The sequence below is a fragment of the Anarrhichthys ocellatus genome, unplaced genomic scaffold (genome assembly GCF_004355925.1).
Source record: "Anarrhichthys ocellatus isolate YVR2014 unplaced genomic scaffold, GSC_Weel_1.0 scaffold13, whole genome shotgun sequence".
Classification (NCBI taxonomy): domain Eukaryota; kingdom Metazoa; phylum Chordata; class Actinopteri; order Perciformes; family Anarhichadidae; genus Anarrhichthys; species Anarrhichthys ocellatus.
This window is the reverse complement of record NW_022280043.1, coordinates 9,222,612-9,249,679: the sequence shown is the minus strand read 5'-3', so window position 1 is coordinate 9,249,679 and position 27,068 is coordinate 9,222,612. Positions and strand designations below refer to the sequence as shown.

The 27,068-nt window shown below is 40.5% G+C and overlaps 3 protein-coding genes across 5 annotated transcripts in view; all 3 read right to left on the bottom strand.

Annotated features, from left to right (window-relative positions):
- phldb3 (pleckstrin homology-like domain, family B, member 3) overlaps positions 1–6,569 on the bottom strand; it is a 23,992-nt gene extending 17,423 nt beyond the window's left edge. Inside the window, exon 1 of one of the 2 annotated variants that reach the window (XM_031853044.1) lies at positions 6,230–6,569. In XM_031853044.1, coding sequence (XP_031708904.1) covers positions 6,230–6,260 — 31 coding nt within the window. In that variant the 5' untranslated portion in view covers positions 6,261–6,569. Of the gene's footprint in view, positions 1–1,929; positions 2,186–6,229 lie in introns of those variants that run through there. The other variant, XM_031853045.1, reaches the window with a different exon arrangement.
- A 4,691-nt stretch (positions 6,570–11,260) lies between these two features.
- On the bottom strand, positions 11,261–15,575 carry ethe1 (ETHE1 persulfide dioxygenase). 2 transcript variants are annotated; one of them, XM_031853237.1, is made up of 8 exons: positions 15,467–15,570; positions 15,049–15,226; positions 14,194–14,338; positions 13,643–13,791; positions 13,312–13,441; positions 13,050–13,139; positions 12,078–12,194; positions 11,261–11,945 (listed from the first exon to the last, which is right to left on the bottom strand). In XM_031853237.1, exons 2-8 carry the CDS (start codon positions 15,079–15,081, stop codon positions 11,899–11,901), a joined length of 711 nt encoding a protein of 236 aa, XP_031709097.1. In that variant the 5' UTR covers positions 15,082–15,226; positions 15,467–15,570; the 3' UTR covers positions 11,261–11,898. The 2 variants fall into 2 exon arrangements, with proteins under 2 accessions (XP_031709097.1, XP_031709096.1); XM_031853236.1 differs by having other exon boundaries at positions 15,049–15,575.
- An 880-nt stretch (positions 15,576–16,455) lies between these two features.
- On the bottom strand, positions 16,456–26,077 carry LOC116386682 (serine protease 38). Its single transcript, XM_031853092.1, has 9 exons — positions 25,523–26,077; positions 22,485–22,577; positions 22,048–22,182; positions 21,572–21,737; positions 20,517–20,695; positions 18,932–19,027; positions 18,167–18,309; positions 17,075–17,230; positions 16,456–16,527 (listed from the first exon to the last, which is right to left on the bottom strand). The coding sequence occupies exons 1-9, from the start codon at positions 26,043–26,045 to the stop codon at positions 16,456–16,458; spliced, it is 1,563 nt and encodes a 520-aa protein (XP_031708952.1). The 5' UTR covers positions 26,046–26,077.
- Positions 26,078–27,068: the final 991 nt, after the last annotated feature.

Below are 27,068 nucleotides of genomic sequence, written 5' to 3'. Positions count from 1 at the left end.
GGGGGGGGGGGGGGGGGGGGGGGGCATGGACAGACAGAGGAAAGAAAAAACGGCAGGAAGTGGAGTGTAAAATGTCAAGGACTTGCACCAAATATGCAACATGCAGCTTTACAGAGGTGTCCATGGATAAAGCATAATGTTCTCATGGTGAGGTTATTTTTATGGCTGCATAAACTGGGGTCCAGGTGAAAAAGAGTGAAGTCTGCTCTCAACGATTATTTGTTATGATATATGTGTGGTGGGTCTTTAAGAATAAACAAGTTAACTATTACTTATCTGATCTTCTTATTCTAATGAGACTATGTTTTCTGCTCTATGACTGCTGAAACAAACCAAGACAAAGTGATCAGGAGGACATTACAATGGAAACAGCTCTCTCACTTTCAGGACCGACATGGCTATCACATACTGTGTCACTGATGTGACATGAAAGATGAAAAAAAACAACGTATTAATGATCCATGGTCTATGCAGTAAGTAACTGATACCGATACACAAGGTCTCATGACATGGAAGCTACTAAAAAAAAAACATGAATTTTCCATGTACATATGGATACACACACTTTAGTGTTACTATAAGAGACATTTACAACCTTAAAATGTCAAAAACGGCACAAAAAAGCAAAAATATGCTGATGCTGTTTATTTAGTGCATAATTAAGTCATTCAAGTGTCATTGAATGCAATAAAAGACAAATAAAATGGTTTGTAACAAAGACGTATGTTGTATTGTTCTGATAACTGTAGCCTACTTATTACACATTGAATGTAATATGAAAAGCAAGTGCACATTCTGCTTGTTTTACTGATGAGAGGAAAGAAACAAGAGCCTGCTAACTCCGCCTAAATGCATTTATTTGTTCTCATTTATAAAGCATTTATCATGTGGATAGGTTTTCAATAGCAGATGCAAAAAAAGAAGTTCTGATTTATCAAACGTACATCTCTTCAAAATGGCTGGTTTAACTATTCAAGATAATATGAGGTGATGTGGAAATGACAATAAACATGTTAAAGGAACGCTCATTTACACACAAATTCACTCTTCTCATGAGGTATGAGGCCTATAGGGAATTGGCTTTCGATTGTTTGTCACTTCTTAAAAGTGAGTTTTCAGGAAAAAAAAACATTTGAGAAACAGTATTACAGTATTGATCATTTGTCCCACTTCTAACAATTTCCCCTGTGCTCTCTGACTTTGTGTCCGGTAAAAGCTGATGACTTCTGGGGAAAACAAGGCAGAGAGAGCTTCACACCGAGTTACATTCATTTCCAAACAGACGCCAGTGCAGCAGGCGCTCGCTATCTGAACTCCAGCTAAAGTCCACTCAGATACACTATCAACACCACGGAGCCGAGACAGAGAGAGAGTGAGTGAGTGAGGGGCGCATGCAGGAGTAAAGTCCACGTGTTCATGTTAACACAGTGGTTTGTCAAATGCAACAAACAACAGGCTAAACAAACAAGAGAGAGGGAGACAGTAGGAGACGGTAAGAAAGACAGATACAAGTCGACTACAGATACAAAAAAAAAAAAAAAGAAAAAAAACGAGGGCAGAGTTCAGCCTGAGAGTCGGATGGAAAGAACAAAACACAGTTTTGTGCCCAAAATAATTGGACTTGATTGCGGGGAGGGCCTCTGGAGAATAAGATAGCGGATAGGGAGTGAACAGAGCGTGCATGTGTGTGTGTGTTTATGTGCACGAGTTATGCAATGACTACCCAGAGGTAACACAAGACAGGAGCCCAAACTCTCAAACTGAAACCTAGAAGAGTTCAGCAATCTGTATCAGTCTGCAGTGCCAATTATCAACCACAGATCAGCAATAACCGGCAACAGCTGACTCACCATAACACACAGTCACAGTCAGACCAGTGTTATGTGCTCAACAGCACAGCAGAATGCTTCTCGTGTCATATTGTCTCACCGTGAGCTCAAATCAGCAAAGTCTCATCTCTCTTCCTTTCACTCCGGGGCTCCACTGGAGTTTCAGCCTTCTCCATTCTTATCACCTGTGTGTTTGAGTTCAAATAGTCCAGATTCAAATCAATAAACACTTTCTGCTGCATGAGAAGAGCGACTAAATCCAGTACAAGCAAACACCTTTCAATGCTGCTGCTTCATCAGGGTCTCTTTTAAGTGTGCGTTGATAGCGAAGATAGAAATCCCACTTCCGACAGAGACAGTGGTCACACACAGACACACCAATGGATTTCATCCAGAACATCACATTAGCTGCCATGTTGTTTGTTACATGAACAGCTGAGATGTTGACAAAATAAGGGATATTAGTTAACGGTCAGTGACTGTTAAAAATGTAGTTTTGACCAATGAAAACAGGTTGGAGATGGAGCAGGTGCACAGAAATAGAGCCAGGGCGAGGGCTTTTTCAAACAAGCGACACGTCGAGCAGCCTGTTCGCTGGCACACACAAACAAACCATAGCATATACTTTAGCTCCCAAATGATGAAAATAACAGAGTAGTACTCTGACACGACCTCCCGTTGGTGAGAGGCTGAAAGGAAAAGAGTGGCTAAGCATTGTGTACACAAACCCATAAAGTCAACACCGACAACAGCTATATTCCATCAGCAACACACAGGACAAAAGAGCTCCGACGGTGGTATGCTCTGTGTGGGTGTGAACGCCGATTACAGCCTGTCACTATGAGTTTAATACCAGGGCTAGTATAGGGACAAACATGTCACACACGGAGCATGTGGGCAGAACTGCCCCGTAAAGAGGGGCCACGTACAATGCCGGATTGATCCACAGAAGGTCAAGCCGCTCTCAGTTCACTCAAACTAAACGTACAATCTATCGGATATCAACGGAGGTTTGTGTAGAATTCAATGATATAATAATGTGGCAAGAAGTAGGTCTGAGTGACACAGAGGAACTAAGCTTTGATACTGACAGGGACTAATCTCGGGGTCACTGTGCACTGCAGTGTAAAGAGTAGATAGGTGATGTGTGTTAGCTCTGTGGGCTGAAGCTGAATTTCCAATTTGGCCCAATATGGGAAAGATTGATCTCGCCACAAACTCCATTTTGTTTTCCGTTAAACCAACCGAACCAAAAACCTCCTGTACGCTGTCGATCCGTTATACTCGTTATATTTGCGACATTTCATCCGGTAAAACTAACGTATAAAGTGGGTGCCAGCGATCAACAGTGTGCAGGAAGCTTCTGGTTCTTTTCAAATTCATAGTCAGAATTTATTATCCGACACGTCTGTCTATAAGATTTTCTAGTGTGCAAAAACTGTGTCGAAGTATTGCAATTAAATTGAATTAGATGCAATTAAAAGCAGATCTTGTCCTGGTTGCAGACCTTGAAAACAGTGAAAAATAAAACCTCTACTTCACCTGACTGTCACGTTGGATCAAACATCTTCAGAGGATTAGCGAGTTGTGAAATCAGTCGCGTTCACCACAACATACATTCAGTGCACTGTTCTGCACTGCCTTACACTGGCACAGACCAGAGGGGCATCCACAGTCCAGATGTCAAAGTGCTTCTTTAGTTCTCATCTGCAGAAGGCATAAGACTAAAGCCAGCTATTAAGCCATGTGAACTACTAGGAAGTCACATATTCTTTTAATTAGCCACAATTAAAAGGCTAACAGACCAAACCTCCAGTCTTTAAAACGTTGGGTTAATAGCAGGCCTGACATCATCACATTAGTATCTTACGCACACGATGTTTCCAGCGAGCACAAGTCATTTTCCTATTTTTATTGTCAGAATTGAGACACTGAAGTCCCTCCTATTGCCCTGCTGCAGAACACATAAAGTCTCATTTTAGACTAATTGGTTTCTGCTAGGTTGTATGAAAGGGGAACTAATGGCTGCAGCAGCATGTGTAAAATCATGTTAACTTATATATAAATGTTGCACTAGATTTGCTTCCTCAAAACAGATAAAAACTGATATATTTATGGGCCTGTTCATACATGCAGGCAAAGGGCACGCTGTCATTTGACAGATTAAATGCTGAGGACTGCCCGGCAGTGACCTCTGGACCTGCTGCTGTGTGGCTTCTGCCGGCTCGGCTATCGTCATCGTACAAGTTTGTGAGCAGGAAAAGCAGGTGAGAGGAGCCAGTTTTGGCTGTCACTCAGCTGTCAGTGAGAGGCGAAAAGGCCAAACTAAGCCTGACACCTGGGTGTCAACACATGACAAAAAACACAGATGCAGCTTAGTGAAGCTCATGTGTCGCATGCAAGAAAATGTACCAACAACATACATTTTTCTACATTCCTGTGGAAAATTGGCCGACGAGCTGATGTGTGAAATGTTTATGCCGTGACTACAACGGCAACTTTATGCGATCATCAGTTGTACACCTCGGGATATATCAGCTCCAGCACCACTAATAAAAAGGTCTGGGCATTGATTGTTTAAGCTATACAATCTAAAGTAATAATAAAAAGTCAGGATTCCAATCAGGTAGCCCATTATCAATCAAAGAAATAAGTAAACAACATTTGATGCCAGATTCCAGTAGAGTTTCTGATACTCTGGGCTTTGAAATCAGATTTTGGTTTGGACAAAAACACAAAACACTGAGATTCGATATCCATCCCTACGAGTAGCCTCAATTTACCAGAATGCAACGCTGCCTCGGCACATGTTGCACTTACGGGTGCAAATCAACATCTTGTCCCACTTCTGTTGTCGACATTTTTACTCAGACTTAAAACTGTATGCAACAAGTTCAGCCGGTCTAATGGAAGAAGGTCAAATGTTTTTTCCTGTAATGACTCCTGCAATGTAGAGCTAAAGAAATACGGATTATTGATATATCATCAAAAGCAGTAAATAGGGGGACAAAATGTGTCATTGTAACGATATTGTCCGTTTGATATCTCAGAATATCTTTTGGTTTTGGACTGATCAGACGAAAAATGCAGTTTGAAGATTTGACGAAGCAGTTTCAGGGTGCTGGTACTGTGCATGCTGGCTTACTGTTGTAGTTTACAGGCATACTTTAATGTTATAAGTAACAACTGTGACTTTCCTACTATGACAAGTGAAAATATCTGCTGTGAAAAAGGCTTATGAATAGCTGCAGCCCAACTGAAATGCAGCAAATATCTCCCTTTAAGCCCTACTTACCTGTAGGCTTTAATTACGTCTTAACATGAGAAAATCTCATTGATGGAAACAACAAATGCAGAGTTGAAGGTTTACTGTGAGAAAATCTCTTGTAATAAATCCCCATCCTTGCAACTGGAAGTAACTCCTGGCATCAGTACTGGTTCAACCGCACTGACACAGATTCATTAGGCCTGAGTCAATCTTTGGGAACCGTGATGCAAGAACAGTGATCCATTAATGACAGGGCTCAGACACAGATTTGTCCAGAAGACAGTCAAAACAAGACGCGAGTGTGTGTGACCGACAATAACTAAAAGGCAGAACTCCCTCCACAGCAAACCCTCCCAAACCCGAGGCAATCTCTCAACCCACACTCCCACCCACTGTGTACCCTGTCTGATGGAAGGATAAGAGGCGAGATACCTCAGGGTCAGTGTACACAAAAGGGGGGAATGTATGTAAGGTAGAATTATTGCCATTATTATAACTCCCTTGGTGCCCCCAAGTGCCTTCTTGGATGCCCCTACGGTAGATAAAACATGATAAAGTGCCTTCTAGGCGGCTCTTCAAGTGGAGAAAACATGATGCAGTGAACTAATGGGTGCACTTAATTGGAAAAAACATGATGCAGTGCTGCTCTACATGCTAAAAGCACTTTCTGCAAGCTGGTTCCCCACCACATGTAGCTCGAGCCCTTATTAATCTTTTTCCCCGCATATGCCCCTCAGACATCCCGAGTCCACCACTGGTCATGGGACAAGGTTCGAACAAAAACATAATTGAGAATGAATCAATGAACTACTTTACACTCACGACCAAAGAGTTGGATTCAGGCAGTTTGCTTTGAGAATGCATTGAACAATCAGGAAGGTGGATTAATTCCTCCTGTTGTTTTGGGTGCAGAGGGATTAAAAAGTAGACGCGATTGAGTCTAAAACTGAGGGACTCACAACGTCCCCACGTTAATGTCAGGGGCGACTTCACTCGAACATTCTGTCTCGTGTGAGATGTATTATTTACACCAGGAACTGCGCGAGCTCTGTGAAAGTAGTTTAAAAGGTGGGAGAAGCCGATTTGGTAATGACAACAAAACACAAGAATTTAAGCAAACAACCGGTCTTACCTGGAAAACGTTGAGAGCTGTGGGTCCTCATTCATAACATAGTGGCAACTCCGGGCGACATTAAAGAGACGAACCGCGGCAAAAAATACAAAAACTGTAGCGAAACGTCACTTCAGGAAACTTTTAAAGCGCTTTCACTTTGAGACGCTCAAGTCAGAGTCGCGTTACCTTTCTTCGAGCTCGCCGACTGTTTGCTGTGAGGCTGACAGCCACGTTGTATTATACTTCCTGCCGGTTTTTTTGTTATCTTCACGTGGTTTGATTCAATCCCACCCAGGAACAACTGCCAGAGCAGCGTGAGCTGCTGCTGTTGTTCAACAGGTGAGGTTGAACTGAAAGCACGCGCGGAGGAGGAAAGCGACGACGGAGGCGGGGCCGACTAATAAAAGTTGTTTTGTGTGGTGGGCGTAAAAGAAAAGCCCCGTGTTCCTCCAGTCCGAGCAAACTTCACCGCCCGGTTCCCGTGCTGTACGGACAAACAGTGAGAGGAGTCCCGTTCACGTCCCTGCACCGAAATGGGATTTCTATTCTGGGAACTGACGGAGCTTTTCTCATTGTGAAGCGGCTCAGCTAGAGAGTCATTCCGGCATATTGCCAGCACGCTGTCAAGTAAAAGGCCAATTAAATACTTCATGACAAGCTCCCATGGGAATATTTTAATAATATAGAGTAGGAAGGACTTGGGGTCACTTGCAACATTTTAAATAGTTTCACAAATTTGAAGGGAACAAAAGCAATTTGCTTCAATCCTGAGCTGCCTTCTTCCACTACTGACATTAAAACCATTACTCCGACCTCCCATTTTAACTACTGTCCTGCTGGAAATCTGTCCGTTTTCGCCCAGGAATCAATAAAGTTACTTTAACCGAACGTTAAACACCATATTGAATTAATTTGTTGATTTTGTTTTGTATTACTAATCACAAAGAGTTACTTAAGTTGTCAAATCAATGTAGTCAAGTCAAAAGTGAAAAATGTGTCCCTGAATTGTAGCGAAGTATAAAGTAGAAGAAATGGAGAAAAAATATTCAAGTTGTACAAGTACCTCAAAACAGCAGTAGTAAATGTACTTATACTGTAGGTGCTTCCAGACCTGTTTATGTCCGAGAGAAACCCTGAGGGGATAAACACTCATTTTGAAGGTGTCATGGCGGCTTCTTACTTGTGACAATCTTAAAGTGAGTGTTTAGAATGTTTCTTGTTTTTCAGGACTCTGCAGTGAGAGTTATACAGAGGTACAGAGGTTTAGGGAGCTCGGCTCATGCCGGATGAGAATTTACAGTTAAAATCAATGTATTTATAAATCGTACAATATGTTGCAACGTAGAACTTCACCAACACATGGGGTCAAATAAAGCATGCCATGGGGTTCAAGTGTCGATTTGTAACCCTGCAAATACCGTTGACATTTGGATCAAAGCTGTCCAATTATGCCTGAAGACTTTTACTATTATGCACCACTGGATGAGGTGTCTTTGGACCTGGTTCTCAGACTTTCCCCCAAAATGGGTTTGGAAGACAGTAAGAGTTTGGGTTTAGAGTTTATTAACACAATGATGAACTTGTGTTTTTGATTCTATCACTGGGGGGGCGCCAATGTTGGAAATTTCCAACTTATACACACAACTCCGCACAGAAGTTTCAGCTATTCTCGCTGATTAGATGTTTGCTCAGATTGAAGATGGGTGAATATGCCTCTGAGAAGAGGACTGCGTAAATCAGTCCCTCATGTACTACTCTCATTATGACAGACAATCAGAAGTTTACTCTACAATGAGCTATTAACTGAAATTTCGGACACAATCGTCCTCAGCTGTAGAGTTGCACAACCTTGATTTTAACATGGATAAAATGCATTGTGGGATTGCTAGCAGAAAGGTTGTTTGTTCTGTTATATTTATTGAGAGCATTATACATTTACTGACAAATAAGATGAAATCATCTGTGTGTGTGTGTGTGTGTGTGTGTGTGTGTGTTTACCACAAATATGCAGGGCTTTTAAGAAAATGTAGGCTTCTTCTTAAAGAAAAAAGTCTTTAGAATAAGCTAACTATGTGAGCTTTGCTTCTTCTTGGTGTGCAAACAGGGAAAAGTCAAACCTGTCTCCAATTAAATTAAATTCCCATTCAACTGAACTGTACTCTGAATTACATTTGGAGGGAAACATATTTTCTTCTGGTTAACGTTGTAAATTAAAAAAAAAAAAAAAAATGCTACAGAACGACTTAGTTCAGTTACCTGCTTGGTTCTAACAGCAGTCTGCTGAGTGTAAGGTCTGTGTTGTTTTATACCCACCAACACCCTTTCTCTTTGTGATACCTCAAAGCAAACCTAATCCACGACTAAATAGGTTTCCCTCGGAACGTAATTCACCTTGCAGTTTTATTGTATGGGAAGGTTATTTTTAGGAGACAGGGCCGGAAAGGGGTGTAACAACTAAACCTGTTCTCCCCTAACAACACAGGACTAATGCAGTGCTAACACATTCAAGACTATAAAGTCACTCAGTCAGTCCTGAAAGAAAAATCATGATGATAAAAATGTATTATAAAGTTGTACAATGTTACTATAGAATACATCAAACTCCCCAAAAGTCCCCATAGGACAGTAGAGTAATAATATAAAGTAAAATATACTATTAGGTATTTCATGACCATCAAGGCAGTGTGACTTACTACGACTAGAAATCTAGAAATCCCGTGACCTGGATGACTGAAGGTATGTACACATAATATGAGTCACAGTGTAAGTCCCTCCAGCAAGTCTTATATTGATCCCAGTAGAGATTAAAATACCATAAAGTATTACACAGTCACTGTAAACGTACCATGGAGTACCACAGCAATGTGAATATATGTAACAAATGTCAGCAAAAAAAACAAAACATTTTGGACTCAATACTACACAGAGATACACTTTCAGTCCCTATAGGAGTATTTTCTTTCAGGTCTGTTGAGCAGAATCTGCTCTTCACTCTGAGGGCTTCATCACCCCAACTGGCCTCTTTACAGCTCTCTCTGAATGAGCTTGTAGTGTAATAGATTCTCTCCAGTGACATGTGGACGGTGTGAGGGAGAATGGGCAGCAGGTTCATGGTGGCACAGTGTAAGTGGGCTGAAAGAGGGCCGGCAGATGGGTGACACAGACTGGGTGAAAGGACAGCTGGCAACTCTGCTTCCCAGCAGCAAAACCGGGTCGAGAGAATAGGAACACTATATATGGAAACCACTGTCTCTATAAAGCAACATATCTTCAGCTTGAAGGCAACAACGGCGCCACACACACACACACACACACACACACACACACACACACACACACACCATCTACCAGCTGTCTCTGTCAGCACTTGAGACAAACAACATGATTTAGACCGCCTCTGCCTCACCTAGTGTCCCCACCGACAGACACCTGCATTGTTTTGTCTTTTTAAAATTCAAAACAGGTTTGTGTGTGTGTGTGTGTGTGTGTGTGTGTGTGTGTGTGTGTGTGTGTTGACAGTATTAACTTGCAACCAGCCAACACGCACCGACTTTCTTTCATTCATAAACAAGTCATCTTCTTTTATTTATAACAAAGTTGCTGCATCTTTTGAGTTTAAAACCTTGCAGGCATTTCCCCACAAAAACATCAAAGATATTCATGTATTGACCCACCGCAAGAACAAAAAGTGTAGCTGAAAGGAACAGGGTCGGATTAAATACACCACACCAATACTGTGTATCAGGACAAGTTGGCCTTTTTATTTGAAAACAGAGACACACCAATCCAACCCTTATGCCTGATACCAATGCTCTCTTTTTCCCCCAATTTAAAATCAGTAAACCTCATTGGGTAAAATTCATTAGGATCATTTTCATGTAAGTTAACATGAGGTTAGGGACTGCTGCTCTAAAAACTGTGATTGAATGAATGTACTAATGGAGGACACACGGAATTTTTCTGACTTATAAGGTCAGCATCAGTGCGATCCAGCATGTCAAATGGTCATAATCTACGCAGCAGAGGCAGAAATATTTTGACTAATGTAGTTTAAACCTACAGTTCACGTAATGTTACTTGACGCTTGGCGAGTTGCTTTTAGATTCACTCAAAAACAGCCCAACAGTAAACAGTTTCAGCCTGGCCCTTAAAAGCTTGTAATCAGTCCAACACCATCCTATAGCACACCATCACATGAGCATGTTTCTGTGGCCGACACTCCCAAACAAACCTGTCTTACTGGCTGAGAGCAGCACATGCAGAACATCCTGAAACCCAGACGCAGACTGCACTGTGTTGATACTCTTCTTCATATCTTACTGAGAGAATGATACACGTCAATAACTCTCATCTATTAAACATCTAGACCAGGGGTCTTCAACGTTTTTCAGGCCAAGGACCCCCAAACTGATAGAGATGGAGCAGGGACCCCCGACTATATATTGTATAAAATTGTGTTTAATATTAAATGGGCCTAGTACCGTGTATACCTCTTTATTGTGCATTCAATACTAAGCTATTCAAATAATACACAGGTTCATATATTCATGTTTTTATTTTAAACATGTGCACGGTACAGTGAGTAGGGAGGCCGTGCCACTGCTATTTATAAACATACCTTGTCAAATGATACCAATGCCAATATCAACATTGTTTGTCAATTGCATGATAGTCATGCATACAAGCTATTCAAATTGATGTTTTAATTTTAAACATAAATGTGGAAACGAAAAATGAGTGATGGCCTATTAGTGCCACTGCCATGCATAAACATACCTGCTATCTTTCATACAATACTGAACTATTAAAATAATGGACAGATTCATGTTTAGAGAAAAAAAAAAATAAATTATTTTATTTTTTTAAATTGTCTAATCAACCAAAAATTTCACGGACCCCCTGTTGAAGACCTCTGATCTAGAGGAACAGATGAGAGCACAAACAATGGCATGTTGCCAATTGAGACTTGGCCCTCTGGGGTTCTGAATGCAAATAGCGTAGTTTGATTTTCCTGCTATGCAAAAGGCAGAGGTTGGCAGTAGTGTGTGTGTGTGTGTGTGTGGCCTTGGCTAACAGGGTCCGGAGTCACTGGAAAGGCCATTTGGTAGAACTCAATAGTCCCAGTTAAGCATTCATGAATACCAAACCTTGAATGGAACATTCCCATCTGAGCTTTTCCTTCTCATAAATTCCCCCCCCCCCCAAAATCATAATAACACAGTTGAATAGAGTCACAAGTTCACATTTCAATGTAATCAAAAGACATTTTTTTTTTACAATATTTTTCCTCATGTACAGATATTCAGATCTCATTTCTAATATAGTTTAAATAGAGATGATTGTATTTTAATGTGAAGCATTATCACGATGATGTCATTAGATGCGCTCCAAATAGACAGCTATGAAAATATACATCTTTGCATTTACATAAATACACACAGAAAAGCACTTTATGGCAAGCAGTTTTTGGTTAATTCTGCCGATATACAAACTTGGATATATGTTTGCAATGTGCACATACTTGGCGAGTATTAATGATTCTGATTCTACATGTAATTGACTTGATTAAAATCTTGCATGTCATTCCCATCTCTACACTGTCATCCGTCAAATAAAGGTGAAAATCAATGAAAAGGTGAAAAATGATCTTTAAGAATAAAATTGAAATCCTCCCGTTAGCGGGACATTCAGACTTCGTGGACTCCGCAAACCAAATTAGCAGGCACTGAAGTATCTGTAGAGTAGGAAGAAAAGAAAACATATTTCAGAATTGAAAGTAAGCAAAATACTATTTATGTGTGAGTCTGTGCATTGAGAGAATTAGTTTTGTTACCCAACAGAGCATGAGTGTAATACTTTTTGATACCTATTTTTTTAGGCTTGGGAAGATTCAGGTTATTCATGATTTTCACAAACTCTTCCAGGCTCTTGGTCAAGCGCGGGTTAAACTTGCGCTCCTCACCGACCGTCGATGCAGTCTGACCTGAAACACAAAGACAGATGCAGCCCGATATGTCATCTAAATGTTTGCCAGATGCTGAATCTCACTGATCATTAAAACAAAGAGAAGAAAACATTTAGTAAATGCAGTAAAATCACATGGTGCTGGCAGATGTGATACACTGTAAATACTTCATACTACAGATATACTCTGATAGTATCAGACTGATACAGTATATCAATTTGTATCAGCTAAAACAAATCAGTGTGCATCAAATATAATTTCTGACAGATATTTGACAGACTGAATAGTAGAATGATACTAAATAGATCAGAAAAATGACAAAGTAGCAACAAAATAAAACGGATGTGGTAGAAAGTTACGAAGTGTATGTACTCAAGTACTACAGTATACTTGAGTACAATTTTAAGGTACTTCTACGTTACTTGAGTATTTAAATGTAATGCTACTTTATCCACTAAATGTCTATGATGGTTTTAGCTACTAGATAGATAGATAGATAGATAGATAATACTTTCAATCAAATAATATATATTATATTGAAATGGGACATTCTGCATAATACGTACTTTTACTTTTGGTACTTTAAGTTGAAGTACTTTGTTGCTAATACTAACAGAGTATTTTTACACTGTATTGCTTGTATTATGAGAGGTATGTCTGAAAAGCTTGACCTGTATGCACTTTGTACATTTGTACAAACACTCTTGTAACAACATGTGTATCACATCAGTGTTGGTTGGAATATACGGGCAACGGCTTTTCAACACTATGCTGGTGCTTAACATCTGTCTATTTGCACAACCAGTTTTTACAACAGTGACTCCATCAGATGTTAGGTAAACATTCAGGCATGTGGGTTTTCATTGAGCCAACCTAAGTAGTCATGTGCTGGGTAGACGAGGCACTGGTCCGGCAGAGTGAAGATCTTCTGATGGATTGACTCATAGAGCTTCTCAGGGCAGCCTGAATTAGAGAGACAACATTTTATTTTTAAGGTTACACCAACTCCAAAAGAAAACAGACACAATACTGCCCTCTTGTGTTCCTCAAGCAGCATTACAAAAATAAATGCTTTCTCTTTGGGCCATTTGATAGATTATAAGTGAAAAGTAGAAGTGTGTGTGTGTGTGTGTACCCTGCTGGAAGTCTGTCCTGCCACAGCCTCGGATGAGCAGAGCGTCTCCAGTAAAGGCCATGCTCTGATCCCCCGACACCAGCGCCACACACCCATCAGTGTGTCCCGGGGTCTCTCTCACCGTCAGATACTACAGGGGGACGAGAGACAGAGATCAACCCAAGGCATGTAATAATTACTTCATCAAGCAACTGCTTGATGAAGCTGCTCCATTAGACTCTTGCGCAGTCGTTTCAGATTGTCTTTATTTTTTGGCTGATTTGATGGATTTCAAGCTGGTCGTGATACCTAGAGTATTATAGTAGTACTAATAGTAGTGTGTTCTTCTTACATGTCTTCCAAAGGTGATCTTGTCTCCCTCTGACAGGTGGATGTCTGCGGAGGCACCGCTGAATTTGGAGATTGCGCTCCTCAGACCAACCAATCTCTTCTTCATCAGCCCAGTGCTTGTGATGTGGTCCGCATGGCAGTGGGTGTTTACTATCAGACAAAGAACATAAGATGTTTTCCCACAGGGCATGGCAACAAATCAATAATGTCAAGTATAGAATGTTTTGTGATGACATGTAGGCCATTGCATTGACCACCTGTGTCATCTTTAATCTTGCATACGTTTTCCATATTGTGTTACATATAGCAATGTTAGAAAATGTTAATATTGTGATAATGAATCCAGCCATATTACCCAGCATTAGAAGTCTATTGACATGAGTAACCCACAACCTACACAGTACAATTGTCTCTGAGCCGGACTTCACTGAGTTCATTGTCTTGGGAAAAGTGAGGTTTGACAAAGATGGGACACTGATATTTAAAAGTTGGTTGACTTCATGGGGTGATACAATAACGCTAAATACAACCACAGGAAGTTAATCAATATACCTGCCACTTTTAGATTGAGCCCCAGTTCATGTATGAGCTTCAGGTCCCTGTCAATAGTCTCCAGTACAGGATCGATGAGGATTGCCTCCTTAGTCTCTGTGTCTGCAAGCAGGTAGGTGTAGGTGCTGGTCTCCAACTCAAACAGCTGGGTGGGAAAAAACAAGGTGTGGGCAAAGGAGTGATACAGCAGTAAATTACAAAGGATGGGTGGTGCACGTACTCCCCGTCGCCCTGTGATAGTGTGTGTTTGTATGTGTGTGAGATAGCGAAAGAGAGGACGGATAAGATTTTATGAAGTGGAACTACTTGTTGTCAAAGATGGGTGTTTTCCAGTTGTAAAGTTTAGAGTGTTAGTGATAAAAGTAGATTAAGTGTTTATAGCCAAAGGATATGCTACATGTTCAATAACTCTTTAGAGGAAACCTGTACTTACACAAAAATACCTATTTGACAAGTCTCAACTCAGGGTCCTCTTACTGGCTTGTTGTAGGGAAAAAAAACGAGTAAGTGGACCCAGAGTTGAGATTGCTTTTTCCAACTGCTGCATCCAAAGGCAAAAATAAACAACTCAAAAATAGCTGTCATCTGCTTTGACGCCGTATCAGACTGGACAAGACGCACACCTCCATGCCCAGTGCAGTGCCACAATGTTACAGCCACAACACTACAAGCAGTGCCACAATGTTACAGCCACAACACTACAAGCAGTGCCACAATGTTACAGCCACAACACTACAAGTAGCCTTGTGAACGTTGAGCTAACATTTAGCTAACTCCGCGTAGCTCACTTCCTAACGTCATAGAAGCAAAAACATTAATGTCAACGGCAGCAAGACAACGTTAATGTGCACATACTTGTCTGAAGAGCAGTCCTTCGGTCAGCGCCATCCTGGAGCAGTACGATCTGCTGGTCGCTAGTAGCGGGACAATGCCAGCACTTATGCCCGGACGGAAGCGTCTGTTGTCGGCCGAGCCCTCGGTGTTTCCTCGGAGACGAAGCGTGACAGCCTGAGCCAGCTGGACCGGCTTCACCCTGCGAATCACCGAGCACATTCTTGTTCGCTATAGTAATTGCCTGACTATATCTTTTGTTTTATCTCAACTGGGACAAATGTATTGTGTCTGGAATTTTTTCCCCCAAGAGAAGTCACAGTTCAGATTCGTTTGGACGGTTCACGCTGGACGCGGAAGCTCCGTGCTATGACAGTTGTTGCGCGACGAGAAGAAGCGCTCTTCACACTTAACGGTTACAGCAAAGTCACGGAGGCATTACCTTTGGCCCAATCCCAATCTCCAGCCTTACGGATTTTAAGGCGCGCTCCCGCAAAGTCCGTGAGGGTTTAGGTCTGTCTGTTTAGGCAAACATTTTGAGCCCTTTATGAACCCTTTCCGTAAATTAGCATTAGATGCAGACTTTGCCTTAGGGAGTTACCCACAAATCATTGCAATGTGACGTTAAACACCGGGTAACCAGTGGACGCATGGAGACGTAAGAAAAGGTAAACAAAGAGGATGGCACACTTGTGTTCAGCCACAGCCTGTCATATTCAATTTACTCAGAAACATTAAGGGTTAAAGATGGAACAAAATACAAACTTGAAATCAGAGGATATTTATTTATTTATTCATCAAATATTTGATTTTGTCATTGAAGCTGTTTTGACAAAAACGAGTAACCTCTCAACCTGTGAGGAAAGAGCCTGGAATACTTTAAAATCAGGGAGTACAAAGTATAAAATAAATACCTACAATTGTACATATTATTTTGCTGTCCCATTCCTATTTACACCATTTCAAGCCCTCACAGTCTCTCACACTCAACCACTTACCAGGTGAGGTCAATTAAGTCCTTGAGGGTTCAGGGTTTAGGGGGGACATTGGGATTTGGCTATTGGGATTACTGAAGGTCTGTTGTAGTGCACGAGCATCACCAGTGCGTGCTCATAAACGCAAGCACGTTCACACCACGTGCACTATAGTAGCGTCCTGCTGCAGCAGTGGCCTACATGACTGTTGACATTTTATCAGGAAGCCTAGATATTTGATCTATATTTGAGAGTTGATAACTGAAACTGATTGTTTTTAGAATATTTTTTAAACACATGACATCTCTAATATTTGTTAATTATTTTTGGAAAATTGTGACAAAGACGTGTACTTTTTTTTTTAGCCCATTGCTATAACAATATACTCAATATTAGTTGTTTCTTTATTTCATAAAAAGCAGATACAGGCAATTTGATTCTTTATTGTCAATTGCCTTCAGTTATAAGCGTCAGGTTCTTGTGAGGTGTCGGTAACGGCCGTTGTGGTCTCCAATTCCTCTGGTTTGTCCTGCAGCAAAAATAGAAAAGTGAAAATGACAGCTTGGCCTGAAATATAGTTGTATATGTCCATAAGGGAAGTGTATTCATAAGTGTATTGTGTAATAAAATAAATTCAGCAAGGCATACAAAGTTACAGCCCACCGTCTGTATAACCATTAATCCATTGCTGGCACCCAGCGTGTCTGAGCCAATATGTGTATTTACTGTCCTGTTTATTGATTTCAACAACACTTGTGCAACCCGTTTAAAATTTAACCTGGGTTGAACATTGAATATTGTGAAGGAGGTGCACATAATATTATATTATATGGCGTTAATAATATAATGTTAGAATAAAATAATAATAATAATATTTGATTAAAAATAAAAACAATACATTTTGGGCACTGGCTGATATGATTTCCATTTAAAAATGTAAGAGCAGAACACAAACAATGCAATTTACTTGACACAGATAAACTAAACTATGTAATCACTGAACAAAGCTTGACTTAATGTGATCATGACACTTTCATATAGTGAAAGACAGAGAGGGGGATCCCTTTATACATTACCTCCATATGTCCTTTAACCCAGGTGATCAGTTGGGTCACTCTGCTGTAGACGCCTGGTTTATTGGGCCGTCCACATCCCTCCCCCCAGCTCACGACCCCGGCCAGCCTCCAGTCCCCACTGGCTGTCTCACACACCAGGGGTCCACCACTGTCTCCCTTAAAACAAGACCCACTCATTTACCAAACATCATACAACATGTTTTAAATAATGTTTTCACCCTTAAGGGACCGATCACCCCACAATTAAAAATACATATACGACCTCTTACCTGTAGTGCTATTTATTATTCTAGATTGTTTTGGTGTGAGTTGCCTAGTTTAGGAGGTTTTAGTTGCAGAGATGTCTGCCTTCCCTCGATTATAATTGGACTACATGGCACTCGGCTTGTGCCCAAAAAAACTAATTGGAAAAACTCAACAGCAATGTCTCTTTCCAGAAATCATGACCTGTTTACTCAAGATAAGCCGCAGACCTTGTCGTGAGTCTCATGCATGGAACTACACCTGCCAACCGTATCACCGCAAATAGGGAAGCGTGCATCTTTACCCAATACCGCTAGCTCATCTAGCACCACTGAGCTAAGGAGGATGCCATGTATGTTAACACCTCGCACTGTCGCGAGGATGAGCCCTCCTCCCTACTGTGCGGTTATATGGTTGGTAAGTACAGTTCAGTAGAAAGAAAGTAGATCCTTCATGAAACTGTTCACAACAAATTCTGTGGGTTATCTTGAGTAATCGGGTCATGATTTCGAGAAAGAGACATTGCTTTTGAGTTTTTCAAACGTATTTTTTTGTCTTTAGGCCCAACAATTCGGATGCCATCTAGTTCCATTATATTGGAGAGAAGGTATATCTCTATGGCCGATATCTCCAAAACTAGGACACTCACACCAAAACTAGATTACTAATCAGCACTGCGGGTTAGAGGACAAATATGTATTTTTTTATTTTCAGGTGAACGATCCCTTTAATGGTGACAGACATGATGCAAGATTTGCTTTGGCAATCTATTGTAAAGTTAAAAGGACATTCCTCCTAAATCGGTATCAGGTAGGTTTATAAGGAGATTTTATATCACTGGGTGAATACCTGGCAGGAGTCCACGCCTCCGTCCATGGTGCCAGCACAAATCATCCGAGGAGTTAGGTACATGCCGTAGACGCTTGGGTGGGAGCAGACGGGTTGAGATATTACCTTGACCTGAGCCTGCCTTAGCTCATCTGACACAAAGCCTGACAGAGCGGCAGCAGGAAGAGAAAGGAGGAAAGAAAGACAATAATTGTTATGCGAGTGGATAAGTTAAAGGGAGGTTCGGGAAATTACTTTTCATTTGTATAAAATCGTTCAGACGGACTTTCAGCCGACAAGCCTAAAAGCACGACCATAAATGAAGCAGCTGCTTCAGGCCTTGTAGCTGCCTGGAGCAAATTACAAGTCTGCTTTTCAATTGGTGTAATCATTTAAATGTTTCTTCTCACGTATCTTTGCATCAGAACTTATAATATGCCAGAAGGAAATTGTATTTAAACTATATATTCTTGAATTGAAACACAGTGTCTTTTTTGTTCCCTTTACTGATTTAAATTTAGTTGAATGTGGCTCCTGATTTTTGCTGTACAGTTATTGTTTACAGTTTCTTGGAGTAGAAGAACGACAATAATCAGTGGGCATGATGTGATGATAAAAGTTTTAAAGGTGGCTGGTGGAGTCAAATAATTTTTAGATCCCCAAACTGTTTGTCAGTTGAGGACTTGCATTTACACTCCTAATTTGATGATAGGAGTATATTATTACAGTGAAAAGGTAACCCCAAAAAAAAAGCACAATCAGAGGGTTTGAGTCAGTGTAACACACCTCCTTCATGGATAAATCCCCAGCCTGTGATCCAACAGGCTGCTCCAGGAGGAAAGGACTCGCTCGGACTGGGTAAACAGACCGGTCGTGCCCCACCTACAAACAGCACACAGTAATCAGATCGTAACATAATCTTAGATTGATAAGCAAAGCAATAAAGACATAAAGGTTATCACAGGACAGTCATGAGACCACATATTTTATACTCAGTTGCAAGATTCAACTTGTTTATTGTCTCTCCTGCTATACAAGTAAAATCATGTGAAATGCTTTCACTGGGACACTCCACCAAAGAAAGAAAATAAAGTGTAAATATAAAAAACATACGATACATACAATACAAATAACAGCAAAATAGAAGCAATACAAATATCCATCAAAACAACAATAAACGTTGCATATTACAGGGGTTGGGTTGCATTGTTGCTTGTGGTTGTCGTGAACGCTGATGAGGGCTGAGATCCTTTACTATGAAATACAAAAACTACAGAGAACTGCTTAACTAATAAGTAACATAACAACTGATCCTATTAAGGAGCATAAAACCTAAATAAATAACCTAAAACTTAACACTAGGGCTTCTCTTACGGCGCCATTTTTGGAAAGTTGTCAAGTTCCTCTCCACACTCACTCCACTCCACTCCACTCCACTCTTTACAAGCTTTACAGCTGACTTTGTCTTTTGTATTCTACTTTGTGAGGTGGTTTTAACTTGGCTTTTAAAAGTGCTTTACAAATATATAAGTTGCTTGTTGGACTGTTTATACTGGTTTACATGTCTTAAAACAGAAATGTTGCAAAGAAATTAATAATCAACAGGTAAGCTGTATTTAACCAAATTAATATTTTTTGTACAGTATATATATATATTCTTGCTTATTGGTTTAAACATTGTTTGTGCAGTTTAAATGTGTAATTTAGTTTACATCAAGGTTGAATAATTTGAATATGTAAATAATCAATGATGTGTCAAATGTCTATGAAATTAAATATTTTATTTGGTGGTACTAGATTGATGGCAAATACAGTGATGTAAGGATATGTTACACCACCAGCATGTTCAAATATTCAGGCCCAGCCAGTCCATGGTGGGTAAAAACAGACAGATGGTGGAAAGAATGAGCAAACCGTGCCATGAGTAGTTAATTTCTTCCAAGACAGGCGTATCATATTTTTTATGTAACATTAATTTAGCTAGATTAAAAAAAGTAGTTAGCTAGTTAGCCTTAGGAAGTTGTTTTTCTTTTAAAAAAGGTTTGGTACCAATACATTATTGCAAATGGTAAACATTGTTTTTTCGAAAATTGCTATAAAAAATAAAGGTTATTATTATTATTAATATTATTATTACTTTTTATTACAGAATTATGGATTCTAGCAGTATATCAGCTATTTTAGGGTAGTCATTATTAGCACATTCTTCAATATCATTTAACTTTAAACACTTCTTGCCAGCGAGGCCTATTTTGGAATGTGTTTCTATCCATGTAAAGGCAAATAAACCTCCAGCATCAAAGCAGTGTAACATGACACATGATGTGTTTTTTGCCGGGCTCTGCCGACAGATGGAACCACCACCTCTAACCTGTCATGTCCATGTCAGTGATGGTGCGCAGCAGGCCCACGTCATAGTCGTTGTTGTATCTGTTGAAGCGAGGGTGGTAGAGGACCTGCAGTGCTCTGTAGCGTTTCCCCAGAGAGTTGTCTGCGATGCTGACTGTGTCCACCACCACCAACCAGTCAGCCACTGCAAGCATGTTGTTCCTGCAGGAACAGCAGTGAGACACAGATGTTTGTAGTCTGAGCTCAAGTTAAGTGGATCAACATGCAATGATCAATGTCTGTCTTTCTACTGTGAGGGATTGTGTAGCTATAAGGTATGGTCATGCTGTTTTTCTTCTGATGATGTCTGATCTTGATATATATACTGCTGATTATCAAGTGGAAACAAGCACTTGATACAACACTAAACGTAACACTAAACAAACACAAACGCACACACACCTCTCTCGACCAGGTGTTGAGTCCAAAACACTATATGTAATCGTAAGCCAATGCTGGCAGAACATCTGCTTTAAAAGTTCTATTTTATTACATTGGAAAAAGTAAATTGTATTTTGAGGTGTCGATAAGAGGTTTCAAAAACTGAGCGTTTATAGTGTTGATAGTTTTAAGCAGGAAATTACACTAAAAACCCTTAAAATGCAATTACTTTATCTATCTGCTTGTCACACCCAAACTGCACTCAAATCTGGTCAACAATGATTTATTTTTCCTTCAGCACTTCAATTTAATGAGCTGCGTTTAGTATGAAGTGATGCTCAAAATGATTGATTGCCCAAAACCCGAAATACTTGTTCAAGGGTAGTAGAGAGGCCCTGCAGACAGAACTGTGATTTTCATTCAAATCTATTGTTCCGGGTGCAAAATGGGCGAAATGCACTGATGGGGTAATTGATTTGCTCTCACTTATTCTTGTTCCTGCTCTTGACTTAGATAAAAACATGGGATTAACTTGCATTTAACGAATTTGGAGTACAGCCCTCCCCTACTGAGGACTGTCAACATGCAGACAGGGTGTACTGCCTGGTTGCGCTTCCCCGTCTTTCTTACTTCCACTCCCCCATGTCCACCTCTTACTCAACAAAGCAGTGAGCTGCAGTGATGACCCAGCGAGGGGAGATGATGGCACCTCCACAGACGTGCTTCCCTCTCCAGTGCATGCTGACCTGCCAGACCCACTTCTCCTTGGCTGCCAACGTCCCCCCAACAATACGCCGGCCATCACTGAGCAGAACTGGGCATTCTGGGTGTGAGATGAACAAGAAGGGATGTATGCAAATGAAAATCGGACACATGTAATAACGCGTGTAAGAATTAGCTTTATATCAGTCCACAAAGACAGTTGAATTCAGTAAAAGTATACTAGCTGTTTAATATAGCGAATGATTATGGTGATATTGCAGTAAAGCCCTTTCCATGATATGGCTGATGGCCATATCTGCCAGACAGCAGATGGATGTATTGTGCAATAATCTTCTGTCCAAGACAGATAAGCAGAGAATCCCCCGCAGCCCTTAATCAGTGTACTTACAAAAAATATATTAATTTTTTACCTGCACCGATGTTGTCTGTCTGGTTCACTGGATTCTTAGACAGAAAAGGCGGCTGAGTTGGTACACTGCAGTTTCCCTTCACGCCACAGAGAGGAGACGATTCACCAAACTCAGAGGGGAATACCAGGAACTTGACTGATTTCAAGAGACAAGGAAAAAAGTGTCATGACACACTAAGTTTACTTGAACAGTAAATAATTAAAATACAAAATCGTCACAGAATAGAAATGATCAAAACACCCAATACAGGTTCTCAAAATGACCACCGACTGTATAAATAAGGACGTCAATTTGAACTTCTCAGTTTTCCTGATGAATCATTTGAATTGTGTTGAGAGATGTTTGAGAGAGGACATATTGGCTGGCATATTGAATGTATAAACCCATTAAGCTAGATTCTCTCCATATTTCATTTATAATGAGGTAGAGTGGGTTACCTAAGAGAGCAGAGGCGATGACCAGCTTGATGATGATAAGGAAGCTCACAATCTGCAGCAGCTCACGGGAGGAGCAGGCTTGAGGCACTGAGTCTAAAAATAAATAAATAAACAAATAAATACATCTTTAAACCATATATATTCAAAAAAAGATTTACTAAATCAGGCCGCATTGCAAGAAATCAACTAAAGTAATAAGATAAGCAGGCCCTCCGTAATGCCAGAGCAGCCTATTGCTCATCATAAATAGAGAAAAATAAGAACCCAGTTTCTCTTCACTGTAGCCAGGCTGACAGAGAGTCACATAGACCTCAGTAGAAATGACTTCATGAACTTCTTTTAATGACACTCTTTCACAACTTTCATTGTTATGCCGATGATACTCAATTATATCTATCGATCAAGCCAGACGAAACCCACCAGTTCACTAAACTTTCAAGCATGTCCTAAGTTGATCGTCAACCGCTCAAAACAAGGTTAATTTCCTGGAAGTGCTCACCACCTTGGCACAAAGGACAGACAAACATCATGTCCTGTGTTTTTTGATTATAAGTTGATGTTAAACTCAGACAAAATTGAAGTTATTCTACTAGGCCCGGAACACCTCCAAAATCAATTATCTAATGATACAGTTTCTCTAGATGTCATTGCCCTGGCATCCAGCATATATATCTATATATATACTGTATATACACACATCACAAAATGTATTCAACACGGTGGAGGAGAATGCCCGACAGAGAAGGTGTGATGGAAGTCATTTCCCAAAACAAGAGACTGAGCTGGTCAGTCTAGCATTTAGAGGCGAGCTGCCGGAGGGTCTTTGTTAGAAAGCTTGTTCAAAAGGCCCGAGTGAACTGAGGACACATCACATCCATAATTTGAGGTAAAGCATGAGCTGCATTCAATGCCTTGTAGGTTAAAAATATGTTGGAATCAACTTTATGCTTGACTGACCTGGTGTACGAGCGCTGGTGTAATGTGCAACCTCTCACTAGTTCTCTGATAAAAGCCTCATGGCAGCATTCTGCAGCGGCAGGAGGACTGACAGTGATGTAGTGGTAAATATCAAGGTGAGTCAATCGTGAACTCTGGAAAGTAATTTATGCTTCTTCACCTAAGCGATCTTTTCCCTGTATAAGTTATATTTGATGCTGTGACATATTGTATACTTTGAATATATAACAACGTGTACCAAACTAAAGAGAAAAGTGTGACAGACTGATAAGCTGGGTTTATCCTCCACTTTGCGCCTGAAGCCGACACAGTGGATTGGTTAAAACAAATGAATGACAATAAGACGAAAGCCTTTAATTCTTTATATTTCTCTCTAAATCATGAAGCAATAAACAGATCGGATTAGGGCAGAGTTTGAAGGGAAAAGAAGACACTAAGAACTGCTTAACATGCTGCATGGTAGGCTACTTTGGTTTGCTAAGTGGTGCTAATTTCCATTTTAAAAGCAAAATTGCAAGACAATGGTGTGGCATCTATCCACAACCTTGCCAAAAGCTACCGGCCTAGATCATTAGCTATCATTAAATAGAGGTAACTGTCAACATAGCGGACACGGCATTGGTTATTAGCACAATTAAATGACATATGATATTTAATATCATAGGTCGTAGAATAGCCCTCTGGGAAAGGATGACAAATTGACCCATGTTGATCATCTTTTCTTTTTTTTCAACCCAATCATGGTTGGTGCAAGGAATCCACTGCCATGAGTCCTTTAAAAAAATACCGTGATCAATAATATCAAAGGCCATTGAGGTTGAATAGTAATAAAATAGATTGCACACCAGCTCTCTGTCACATTATGGTGTTATTACTGAGGCTATAAAACAGCTTCCTCAGCACTCTGTGTTTTGGTGAAACTCTTGAGAAATGTTATTGTATCTATCTTGTCCAAGAGCTGATAAGAAACCACTTTAGAAAGGGGAACAGGAGTAAGGAACATATGGACGGCTCTGTTATTTTGTGGAAACAATGGGTCAAGGCTGCTTTCTACGGGGAGGCTGAAAAATAGCTTACATCAAGAAATTGCAGACTATTCCAGAAGTGAGAGAGCAGTACACAGTGGACAGTAGCAATGATTTATCTTGAAGTGAAAATGCTGGTAAGATACTTTGAGTGCAATATGAAGCCGGGGACTCTGTATCAGTAGGATCGTGACAGGAGATGAAGTAGGAGCGTCTCCAATACATTCAAAGAACTGGCAGGGCTTAGTAGACGGTGAAACCTTGAGCCAAATCTTTGCTGTTTATTATTGTGACTATAAAAGATAACGCACCTTATGTCATCACTTAAAAAAACAAGAGTAGCCAGATTGTACGGGCTAGTCTGTGCAGACCATCAGTGTGTGTTTATTGCTCATTTCACATTGCAACAAAGTGACCTCTGTGTTTTCTGTGAAACACCTTGAATTGCACAAACCTGTATTAAAGGTGCCAGCAGTAGATATAGAGTTACAGATATGTATAAGGTTATTATTTTGATGGAACAATGATTAGACTGAAAGTCTAGGTTGGGCAACCTCTTTGACATGAAGTGCCGGTTTTAAATGATCTCGTTAATCAGTCTGGCACATCAAGATTAAGGTTAACATTGGGTTGAATTATGACACCACATCAAAATTTAAATCCTCAAAGGATCTGCAATTTTATTCCATCCATATAAGTGGCACTAAAAGTTAGAGGATCACCAAAGTTCTAGCTCCAGTCTGCCCCATAAAGAAATGCCTTGGAATAATTTTAATAAGGGACAAAACCAAAATGTTTCCACGTACTTTAGGCCATGTAGTGAAGATAGCAGGTTCAAACATCTAATGGAAAGCCCTCCCTGATTAGTGGGAGCTGTTCTAGCAGCAGATTAATGCCCATGTTTTTTTAATGAAACTGTCAACTATCACATGTGAGTGTAATGTTTCGTTGTCCATGTAGTGGTTCACTCATATATACACGTTTTAATCGTGTTTGGGTTCAGTGGGATAAGACTGTGTTGGATTAAAGCATTGGGCCAAAACCTTGAATTATTACCTTGTTCTTCATCAGTTTTGGGTATCATGAGAACTACTGATCCCTCCTCCAGTGGGCCTCCATCTGACGGTTTCCTCTGCTGTACTACCTGGGGATTATCAGCACAGGGAAGTGGTGAAGGCAGGGTTTTTTGATCTTGAGGTTCTGAGGAACCAAAGGGAGAAGAGGAAGTTCCTGAAAGTTGAGGCTCTGGGGTTACTTTATAACAAGATGGAGGCTCTTGGTATAAGTTTTCATTCGCTGAGGGTTTATAGTGAGGCATGAGTGTGATGACTGTGGAAGGGACCAGAGACGATACACTCAATACTTCATGACTGGTTGGACTTTGAAAAGATGTTGATGTCCAGTGCTCGAGGGACGGATAGAGTGATGCAACAACTGCATCAGAAGCGCTGGTGCTGCCTGCTTTGAGCTGCGAATCCATACTGGTAGCTGCCATGAAATGCAAAGTCCGTTCAAAGTTAGGGTTCATGTTCTTTGGCGTGACAGTGTATAGCTTGTGGGGTCCAGCAGTTAGCAGCATGTGTATGCTGGTCTGGATAAGATCTACTGGCTATCAGACATGGCTGAGCTGAGTGGAGGGACACGGACGGGGAAGGAAACCCTGAAACCTCAGCTGAGTCCTGAGAAAGAAACAAAAGCAACAACAAATCATGAGCTTGGGATAATGTTTCTGTGAGTTATGTTAAGATATTGAGTGCGGATATGCTCACATAATATAAAATAAGTCCCATAGGGCTTTTTAAAAGTGCATTTTAATATATATCAATGCTCAACAAATAAGTTTCGTAAATTACATCTTTTTAAGCAAATGTCAGATTGGATCTTGGCAATTAAACTTTGTTAAATTATGAGTCAGAATTAAAATGATTTCCCAAAAGACTTAGATAACATTCAAATAACAAGCTTGCTCTGAGAACAATACTAATAAAAAGAAAAAAAAGAAATAAGAAATTCATGAGGAAATGCAAAACAAGGCCACAAAAAGTACTCTCGTGAGAATAAAGAGTTATGTCACTAAAGCTGTATGTCCTCCATCGATTATTATCTGCAGCAAAGGACATCTGTGATCGCATACATTGTTTGTTCAATTCACTACACTCTCTACCACATCCTCACATCTCACCACATCAGTGCACTCTAAACTTCAAGCGCTCTCACCTGAATGTCAGCCGTACAGATTTCAGCTTCATTTGTATGCGTGGGATTATTCAGCCGAGTGTGTCTCCTCCACACTTTTTTATTAAACCAGCTTTATACCTTAGTGGGGAAAGGAAATGCATCACAGACGCACCGTCAGTGACTAGACACCGAAGACGCCCGCTTGCTCTGGAGCATCTTTAATCCAAAGATATGTCATCTGTTACCGGGAATCCATCATCTTCACATGGCACAGGTTTCTGCAGCTTGTCACCTCTTCTCTTGCGATTCTACCTCTTTCCTCCTCCTCCTCCTCCTCTGCTCTTCTCTTCTCTTCAGTTACCACTTAATCCTTTCATTGTGTCACAACCTTCATCATCGTCCTCCTTCTCCTTTCCGTCGACTC